The sequence below is a fragment of the Perca flavescens genome, chromosome 18 (genome assembly GCF_004354835.1).
Source record: "Perca flavescens isolate YP-PL-M2 chromosome 18, PFLA_1.0, whole genome shotgun sequence".
In the NCBI taxonomy this organism is placed as follows: Eukaryota; Metazoa; Chordata; class Actinopteri; order Perciformes; family Percidae; genus Perca; species Perca flavescens.
The window spans coordinates 17,824,244-17,834,362 of NC_041348.1; the positions used below are offsets into that span (position 1 = coordinate 17,824,244).

The following is a 10,119-nucleotide window of genomic DNA, read 5'->3' on the forward strand; positions in this document are numbered from 1 at the left end:
ATTCAGGTAATAAGGTTGCCATAATACATGATACAAAGAGGAGTACAGTGATGAAGTCTGGTGTCTCCTCAAATTCATTACAGCCAGAAGCTTCAAGCTAGACCTTGAAATGTATGTTTTTTCCGTGCGTGTGTGTGTGTGTGTGTGTGTGTGTGTGTGTGTGTGTGTGTGTGTGTGTGTGTGTGTGTGTGTGTGTGTGTGTTTAGTATGAGGGAGACTAAAAGCACAGTGCTGTTGGCTCTTGGAAACAATGAATCTTTCTGTAAACATTACTGTAATCTCAATAAGTCCTCCAAACCATACTACCACATAGGTAGAGAGAATTTTATAAAGCGTTGGCAGGAAATACGACCCACAGGCTTCCTCATACCTAAATGTAATGTTTAAACACATATACTTGGTTGGGTTTAGAAAAGGATTGTGGTTTGGGTTAAAATCAGTACATTTGTTGGGTTAATTCATCTTCCATGCATACGGAGATGACTTAATAATGCAGGTGACATAGAACGTGACAAAGTTCCGTTTGTTACGTAAAATTAAAATAACTCTGTTTATTTTTTATTTTCAAAAGGGATACAAACGGCAGTCTCCTGGGTTAAAGTCCTGTGTTTGTTTGACCCAACCACCACACCAACCTGCCTTTTTACACAGTTTGGCGCTCTTACACTTCGTCATCTTAATTCCTGATTTGCTCCATCATAATTACTACAGCCACTAGAGGGCATAACAATAAACGTAAAGATACTATGTGTAGTTACTGCTTGTGCAGACTTCTGGGGTCAGTCTCATTCATCTGGTTTTCTGTAATATTGAGCAGATATGAAGCCTTTTCTGGCATTGATCAGAGGCTGAAATCACACAGCTGTCTAGTAACATGTATGTATACGTTCAGTATTTTGAACAAAGTGTCTAACTGACAAAAACAATTTTCTTTTTGTGTTGGTAATGAGGAACTTAAGTTGTTTCTTTCAAGAATGTCATGTCATGACATTTAAAAAAAAACAGAGAAAAGCCCATTAATTTAATGTTCATAAAAAGAAAGAAAAGATGTTGGCTTACAGTATCTCTAGTTTTATTGGTATTTTATTGCTTTAGGCTGAGATGTTCAATTAGCTGTTGAATTTATGCACATGCAAATTAAACTTTAAATAAAGAGTACACACACTGTATGCATAATTATATGACTTTTGGTCTCTAATTTCCTAAATTTGTTCAGAAGTGTGGCTGTGTTGGATCAGTGGGTAGAGCAGGTGCACATATACTGAGAGGTTTATGCCTCGACGCAGAGGTCCAGGGTTTGAAGTCGACCTGTGATGATTTCTTGCATGTCTCCCCCCTCTTTCTCCCTTTTCTCACCTAGCTTTCCTATTAAAATAAAGGCGGAAAAGCCCAAAAAGTAATTTTTAAAAAAGAAAAACAATTGTTGGGAAGTTTCCTAGAAAAAAACGATGTTCTTTTATCAACCTAATTATAGGAAAAAAAGAGACAATGTTTAATCTGAACAATTCCAATAAATCAATTCCAATTAGCTGCCAGTGTAACCTAGAGAGTCTTTTATTTAGTGCACAGCAGAAAATGTGACATTTGTTTACTGGCAAACACTTTTTTACTTCTGTTTAATGAAGCAGTGCTCTATTTTCCTCATAATTATCACAAAATGACATAGTTCTTTCCAGGAACAAAATCATTAAATTATAATTTTGGACTTTTAAAACTGGCTGCAAATAACGATGCAAATAAAGACTGGTGACGATGCGTTGACATATGGATGACAAATTAAAGGAAAAACAACAACTTTAATGCTCCTTGCCAGAGATTATCCAATTCTCTGTTATGCTACTGGGTGACTAACTGCCCTTCTTTCTAAAATATATTTCTTTATTTGGTGTTTTGATGAGCACTGTCTAACACATCAGTCTTAAATTCCATAAGTGTTCAATAGGGTTGAGATGTGGTGACTGCGGATGCCATAGCATCATTATGACTCACATTATTTTCATAGTAATCAAGCCATCCAGTGACCCGTGCCCTGTATGGAAGCATCTGCATTCCTTATGTTTCTTTGCTCATTTATTTTTATTTTTAATATGTCACCCATCTGTATGTACACACACACTCTCTCACACACACACACACACACACACACACACACACACACATATATATGCATAAAGTTTATATATGCATTTTTCTAGACATATTTCTCAGAACTTATTTACATTCAAATTCAGTTAGTAACTACAACATCCTCATTTCAGGTCAGCGTAAGCAACAGCTGCTTTCCCCTTTAGTAACAGTTATTTCACTCTGCCTGGTGGACATTTGTCTCTTAGTTGAAATACCACTTTTTTTTCAAATGTGAAGTTGAATTCATGAATAAATAAAGGCATCATTGTTCAATTCAAAATGCTGGCAGGTTTTCCTGCTTTAATTGGTCTGATACGACCAGTAGAGTTTGTTAGCAAGCTTTAGATAGCTGCTGTGTAAGTGACATTAATGAGTTAGTTTGCTTACTTTAGAGCTTCTACACTTCCTGTGCTACTATTACAAGCCTTTAAAGGGGGAATCTGTTGCTGCAGAGAAAGTACACTGTCAGGGGTAACAGTAGTTTATCAAACAAAATGTCCATGAATGTGAATCACCACTGAAAATCAGTGAGTGTATTGATGAAATGTTTTATGATGAATGTAATATGGGCTCAAATTGATCATGATTTCTTTTCTGACACAAAAATGCCTAATTAGCACCATAACATTAAATGCACCATATGTCTGAACAGCCTTGGGGTGCTTGGCTCTGGCACCAAGATTCCACTTTCAATCAGGTTAGCAGACTTTAAGCCTCCTGCTTTTTTCTGGCTTTAATGTCTTCGGTCAGAAATCAGCAGCAGCTCTTCTTGTCTTTTAATTCTGTCCACTTATGTGTTGTCTGTATTGTCTCTCTTTTGCACTTCAGTAGGGACGCTTATTCTCACCATAGTCAAGTGCCAGCAGGTAATTAAGTTGTTACATGGTGCCACCATGTGGCCTCACACACACACAGCTTCTCTAACATGCTTACAGCAGACACCACCAAGTACAACAGCAAAACATTTCTTTTGAGGGATGTTTTACATTTCTGAGAGTTTATATGTGGACATTGTATGCGTTATATTTGGAATGCTTTGGCCAGGTAAAACATTGCCCTGTCTTCTGTGTGATGTGCAGAGTCCTTTGAGAACAGCAGGAAGATGGCTGCCCAGCCTTTCTTCTCTGCAGAGATAGATGCGGGAGAGTTCCCTGAGGCAGTGTTCTGTGTGAGTGTGAATTGATATAGTACAGTTAGATAGATAGTTGTTTTAGGAAATGCTTTTGAATTTTATAACAGTTTACTGAATAGCTGTTACATTATAATTCTATAAAAACAAATAATTTGGTTTTCAATAACATTTCGCTTTTTTCTTCTTTTAACAAAGAGACCATGTATGCTGAGCCATATTCCAGAGTATAAAGATGTAAAGAGCAGCTTGGCTACTGTAATAGGATCAGCAGCCCTCATACTTCCACTCACATCAGCCTTCACTACAACTAGCTTTGTTGTGCCTGTAGGTGATGCTTATTTATGTGCTGATGTGTGTTGGTGATTTGCTGATGTGTGCATTCCATTTCAATTAAAATTAAATGAACTGCACTGACTCTATTTCTTCTTTTCTCTGTTTAAGTTTAATTTATATTTAATTATTTTTTTTAGAACTCTGTATGTCTATAACATAATCAGGTTATTCCTCACAATATTACAAATATTACCATGAAATACAATTCAGTATATTTTGCAACAGCATTTGATGTCAAGTTGTTTTGTACTCAAATTGAATCTTGAAAGAATAATGGATATTGCTAGTAAATTAGAAAAGCATTTTGTAGCAGATTGTGTGGCCTTTTCTCTTATTTCTCTTTTACCAATAATTTTATTCTGCTTCCCTATTTGCCTGCCTTCCTTCATCCCTCAGGCGTTGTGAATCCTCTTAGAGGTGGATTATGGGACTAAGATGTCTACACTAAGGGGGAGAGAGAGAGAGGGAGGGACAGAAGAAGAGCATGAGGCACACAGAGTGAGAGAGAGCGATACAGGAGGAGCTATAGAGAAGGATAGGAAGAAAATGGAGAGGACCCCTCGGCCTGAAATGGGCCGGGAATGGGATAGAAGATGGTCTGTAACTGGGGTGAGTACACCACCTTATCTACATTTGCTACAAGACAAAAGTAATTCAAGAAATCTATTTTCTGCAAAAGGATAGTACAATTGTACAGTACATGTCATGATATCATGATATGTGTGTATGTTTTTGAGCGAGACTTAGACAGAATACACCATATAACTATTACCTGCCTCCTAATTAAGCTTAATTAAATCCAAACCTCGGTTTGGCTTTAAGAGCAGGTGACGTGCGCAAGCTTGAGTGTGTTTAAGTTACCTGAGGACAAACTAATGTAATAGACTGACGGGATCACCTTCCTCTTCATTAATCTCACTTTTGTTTATGTCCTATTAGTTGTACTGAGACAAAGGTGTGTGTACTGTAAGAGATAGAGAGAACATTGTGTGCCAAAATTCATCTTGGTGGCTTAATGAATTAGACAAAACTCTATTGTAGGAGCATAATACACTGATTTTTCTCAGTTTCCCTCCTGGTAGGAAGAGCCAGCAGAGCCTCACATGGTGAAGCACACACTCCCGTGTCCCGTCGCTCTCACTGACAAGGCAGGGACAGACTAACTGGGCGGCACAAATGTCTCTCCTGTCCTTAATCAACCCTCCCGGCTGGAGCGTGTGCTCTGCTCTCTGTATCCTCATCGTGTTGCTCCCAGAGGCCCAAACAGACGACCTGAACACTACCACTCAGCGCAATGGCGGGGGATCCCAGTGCGGGGAGTACACTAACCAGGTAATTACTGTAAACATACTTGAATATAGGCTACAAGCCAAAGTGATGTTCTCGAGCTTGTTTCCTCCTTTTACGCCAGAGATGTGTCAGCTGTGTGAAAGAGCAGCTCAGCTCTGCTGGAATCAGAAAGAACTTCATGAATGTAATGCTCTGCCAGAAATACATAAATAAACATGCAAGACAGCGGTGGGAGAAGGCATCATACTGTATTTTATAAACTGATCATATGTTTTTACTTAAAATCGTATTCTGAAAATCACCTAGAATGATAATGATGACCATCAACTAGTCCAGAATGATGTCTTTAAATAAACCAGAGGCATCCATGTTTTTATTGTAAACAGGATTAGGTGATATAGGTATCCTGGAAATCCTCTGTCATATGCAGTTGTCACATTTTCGAAATATATCAGGATTACAACTTTCTGGAAAATCAGTTTAGAAACACTTTATGAATGGAATAACCAGATAAGAATGTATGTTTTTGTCTAATACAGTGGATTTAATAATAAAATCAAGGTATTTCAATACAATATTGCCATTAAAAAAGCCCTGTTTATAGACTTGTAACATTGCACACTGGCCTTATACACACAGGGATATCAAAGGGATAGCTACCATGGTACAAACAGTAAAGATCTTTAACCGTTGAGAAATGTACCAAGATGTATATAGTCATGACTTAACACGTGATATCAGCACTAATTCGGCTGCAAAATAAAGTATTTGACCTGCAAAAGGTTTGAAAGCATGAAATCAGCTTGTGGCTGGTTTGTGGGGACATTGAAAATAAAAACTGACTCTGCTATTGGCAGGACTCAATATACTGCAGTTAAACCTTGAATCCAACACATGGAAATAATTGATTTGCCAGAGAGAAAATCCCTGTCACAACTGGGCTATTGGAGGCTGTAGTTACATTATTTATTAACAGATATTATGACACTGTTGAGCAACAGCAGGTCTGGAAGTTAGAAGTTGTTTGTCATCTAACAGGTGATGAGGGATGGGATGTGTCGGCTGGTGGCCACGCTGCCTCAGCTGGACGAGCAGAAATGCCCGGATATGTTTCGCTGCACAGACGAGGTTTCCTACTGGCTGCATGAGAACGAGGAGAGGAAGCAGCAGATCGTGGCGCTGAAGGAAACCATCTCTGAGCTTCAGGAGGAGCTGAGGAACCACCGGCACCGCATCAGAGTCCTCGAGCTGCAGGTGAGATCTCCATATCGACTTAGCAGAGCTGGGTCAACTATCAGCAACAATCCTTTCAACTGCTTTGAGCGCTTGCTTTAGTCCACCTGCAGCTCACCGGATGTTGTGACAATGTGACTGCTCCTTTTTTTTACAGACATAGACATGTGACAGAACTCACTTTTTTACTCATTTGGAAAGTAAACTTATTCTGTTCTTCTATGTGTGTGTGAGGGGGGCATTAATTATAGGCCTATCTTTTCAGAGCCAGACTTTTTGTTAAATATTTTTTTTTTTATTCTCTCTGCTCAGGGCCTTATGGTCGAGAGACAGTTCAGACATAAATATTTCAAATATCAAGGTCAAATAAGTCTTGGACGTGGTTTAATAAAAAAAGTTTTTTTTACATGTGTTCTGTGTATACTCTGAGTAGCTGTTAAAAATCATGGTTTGCAATTTGGTGAAACTGTCACTACGATTATAAATACTATCCTGAGCTGTACAGTGCAGTTCTGCACTGTAACGTGGTGCCTGGTCATCAAGCTGGCTTCTCCCCCCCCGCCAGCATGTCCTTGACCTTAGTCACTAACAGGATTGGCCTACTCTTCCACGTGTTGCTTCATGCGTCTCAGGCAGAGAGCCTATACAAACAGAGACTCTCAGCTGGACCGGTCAGTGGCCAAAGGTGGTGCAGAGGGTTCATGTGTTGTGTGTGTTGTACATGAGAACTGGGCACGGCAGAGAGGGCTCCAGGGTTTGTGGTAATGGGAGTTAGTGTTATCCTCCATGTCCAGGCTAGGAATAGACCACACACTGAAGTATCTGGCTTTAAGTTTATAAGAGAGGGCTCATGCTTTTTGTCTATACAGCACAGGGAGAAAAATTTAGTAGTCACTGTAGGCCTAGTGGCTGTCAAGTTCTAAGATCTTTTAAACCATTTTAAAGGGTTCCTTACACAGTTCTCAGTTATTGCCTATGTTTTTGTATGTGTGTGTAATTGGATATTTTTCATGTATGGTGTCAGAGTGAAGGGAAGAACCACTTGAATAACTCCTTGGAGGAGCGTTTTCACGAGTTGGAGCATCACTATACTGAAGCCACCACCCTGCTGCACCTACAGGGCACTCTGATCTTAGACCTCCAGGTATACCCATGAGTAGTACTATTTCACTTTCAGTATTTAAGGCACAGAAACATTAGAACATTACTATGTGCACTGCTTGTTTTAATTTTTACTGTATTCTGTTAAGAACCAACTCCATAATGTGACACTTTTGGTGGATAAAGTAAAAAGAAGCCCCGGGTGCTCAGTCAACATGGTCCGTCCCAGCCCACTGATGAGTGCTCAAGAAGCTCTGCACCCAGGTACACTCTCTCAGAAACATACAGTAGATGTAGTCTCACCTGCGATGATCTCCCAGCAGAGGGCGCCAATTTTCCCTTGTCGATTTACTCCTAATCCATCCTGTATCACATTCTCTTCCCTCAGAGATTCAGCATGTGAGGAACTGTCCCATAGACTGTGCTTCCATCCACTACAATGGAGTGAGGAGATCAGGTCTCTACACAGTGGTGCCATCAATGGCCGGCATGCCTGTGGAGGTCTACTGTGATATGGACACAGATGGTGGGTTGCATACACAATCATACATGGGTAGAAAGTTGGCAAGCTGCATTCACTGTATTCCATCTGAATTTCAATCCAGTTCAATCAATGCACAAAACACAACCTGTATCAACTCCAAGTTTGCTGTGTTGCACTCTACCTGTATTCTTCCTTTTGCCAGATAGGAACAAGTATAATAGCCCATTAGACATCACATATGCTTTCCCTTCCAATAGCCATACCTTCTTTATGCCTCAGGTGGTGGCTGGACTGTGATTCAGCGGCGTGCTGACGGCTCATTGAGCTTTGACCGTAACTGGAGGGACTACAGGGACGGCTTTGGTGACCTGCACTCAGAGTTCTGGCTGGGCAATAACCACATACATGACCTGAGCACCCAGGGAGACTACAGCCTCCGCATCGACCTGGAGGACTGGAGCAACAACCACAAACATGCCCTCTACCAGAGCTTCAGGTCGGTGGCACGCACAAGTCCACAAACAGTTGACAAACACATGCACTTACTGTACTTGTGTGTTATGGAAAACATGCACAACCATATCTACCTCTTGCATCATTTCCCTACTGTTCCTCTGCATGTGTGTGTGTATGTGTGTGTGGGCAGTGTGGAAGATGAAGAGCATCAGTACCGGCTCCATGTGTCAGGCTTCAGTGGGACAGTGCAGGACTCTTTCAGCTGGTACCATGACAAGCAGGGCTTCAGCACGCCAGACAGTGGCAACATCTGTGCTGAGATCTCCCACGGCGGTTGGTGGTACAACCAGTGCTTCTACGCCAACCTTAATGGCGTCTACTACAGGGTAAGTATAGGGTATACACAGATAGCCATGACTTCCATGACTTTCAGCTTTAGTGCGTAACTTTTTCATATTAATGAACGTCCATTACATTCAAGCCATAGCCAAATGATTTGAAATAATAGCTAATTAAGACTATCAGCTTCACAAAACTCTCTCTGTATTTCTCGGTATGGCTATGTTCAGAAACTGGTGTCGTCCGGCAACTTTCGCGCGTAAAAAACGAGTGAAGATATTATTACCTCTTCTGAAGAGTCCATCGTGTTTTTTTAATCCTCTGTGTCCTCCTTGGCTATAAGCAGCTTCATCATTACTTAGAATTCCTCACAGGGGAGATAGAAATATAGCTTTAAAGCCGTGAGATTGTTTACTACTTCCTGATCCTGCAGGGAGGCCATTACACCCCTAAAGGCCAGGGGCCGCTGGGTCCTGATGGGATCGTTTGGTACTCCTGGAGAGACTCTGACTATTACTCCCTACGCAAAGTCAGCATGATGATCCGACCACGCTCTTTCCGAACTCGGGTGTCCCCATGACCCAATGTAACCATGACATTGGTTAGGACACAGGAAGAATCCCAACAGTAGCCCACATGGGCCTCTCACTGGGACACCAGGGTGATGATGACATCCAGTGATGTTTTTATTGACAGAGCTCATCAAGGACTGAATGCTGTCTCTTATGTCAACAACAATGGCCTCTCTCCTGCTATTTTTGAACCACTGTATGTGCAAATGTGGCCGGTAAGCTCGGTATCCTCAATACTCTGGACTCATTATCTGCTGTATATTTTTGAAAACACAAACTTCATACTGTGGAGTTCTTTTTGGGACACGGATATTTTTCATTCAGTCACAGGGAAGAGAGTTTTTCCATATTTTCTACTTCTATTTTGTACCTTTAGTTTGTTACACTTACAGTACACACTATTAGCAACCCAGCCAAAAACAAGGTACATTCGTATGATGTGTTGACAGACGAGTGAATGGGGCTCACAGAAGAGGCTTGTGCAACTGGCAGGAAGATCATGTGTTGATCAAGAATGTGTGCTTATTGCATATTTATGATTACTCTGTTATCCAATTTTGTTCATTTTGAATTGCAGCCAACTATGAGTTTAATCCACTGTGATAATAATAAAGGGGGTTTTATTAATATAACAAGTCAGAACATAAGAACACTGAATTATATTAGATATAATAACCTTTTGATTTAAAAAGTGCTACTGTATCACAGTCTAGGGTCAGGCAGAGAAGATGTGTGTACATACATACTGTATGGACTGTACAATAAACACTATATATACAAAATGTGACACATAAAAGTGACACTATTTGATATAAAATGAAAGGTTTAAGTTCTGAAAGAGCACTGTTGAAAAGTAAGAACATTTCTGACAGATAGAAATAAGAGATAACTCCTATCACAGAGTACACACACAGACACACTCACTTTTTATCTGTGGCATCCAGTAAGTGTTACTTACATTCAAATAACTTCACGCATGGGTTTCCACAGACCTTTAGCCTATTGGCAAGTTTGTGTCAATATAGCAGGCATGTGTTGAGCAGAGGTAAAGT

At 40.4% G+C, this 10,119-nt stretch overlaps 1 protein-coding gene across 1 annotated transcript; it reads left to right on the plus strand.

Moving 5' to 3' along the window:
• Positions 1-5,923: 5,923 nt before the first annotated feature.
• si:ch211-203k16.3 (fibrinogen-like protein 1) lies at positions 5,924-9,544 on the plus strand. Its single transcript, XM_028604626.1, has 7 exons — positions 5,924-6,136; positions 7,140-7,259; positions 7,366-7,480; positions 7,605-7,742; positions 7,980-8,196; positions 8,347-8,542; positions 8,929-9,544. The coding sequence occupies exons 1-7, from the start codon at positions 5,924-5,926 to the stop codon at positions 9,073-9,075; spliced, it is 1,146 nt and encodes a 381-aa protein (XP_028460427.1). The 3' UTR covers positions 9,076-9,544.
• Positions 9,545-10,119: the final 575 nt, after the last annotated feature.

What these genes read in the sequence shown, in the direction of transcription:
- si:ch211-203k16.3 (XM_028604626.1), top strand. Translation starts at nt 5,924, where the DNA reads ATGAGGGATGGGATGTGTCGGCTGGTGGCCACGCTGCCTCAGCTGGAC. An exon ending in TCAGAGTCCTCGAGCTGCAG is followed by an intron (nt 6,137 to 7,139) that starts GTGAGATCTCCA and finishes GTATGGTGTCAG; the next exon opens with AGTGAAGGGAAGAACCACTT. An exon ending in CTCTGATCTTAGACCTCCAG is followed by an intron (nt 7,260 to 7,365) that starts GTATACCCATGA and finishes TATTCTGTTAAG; the next exon opens with AACCAACTCCATAATGTGAC.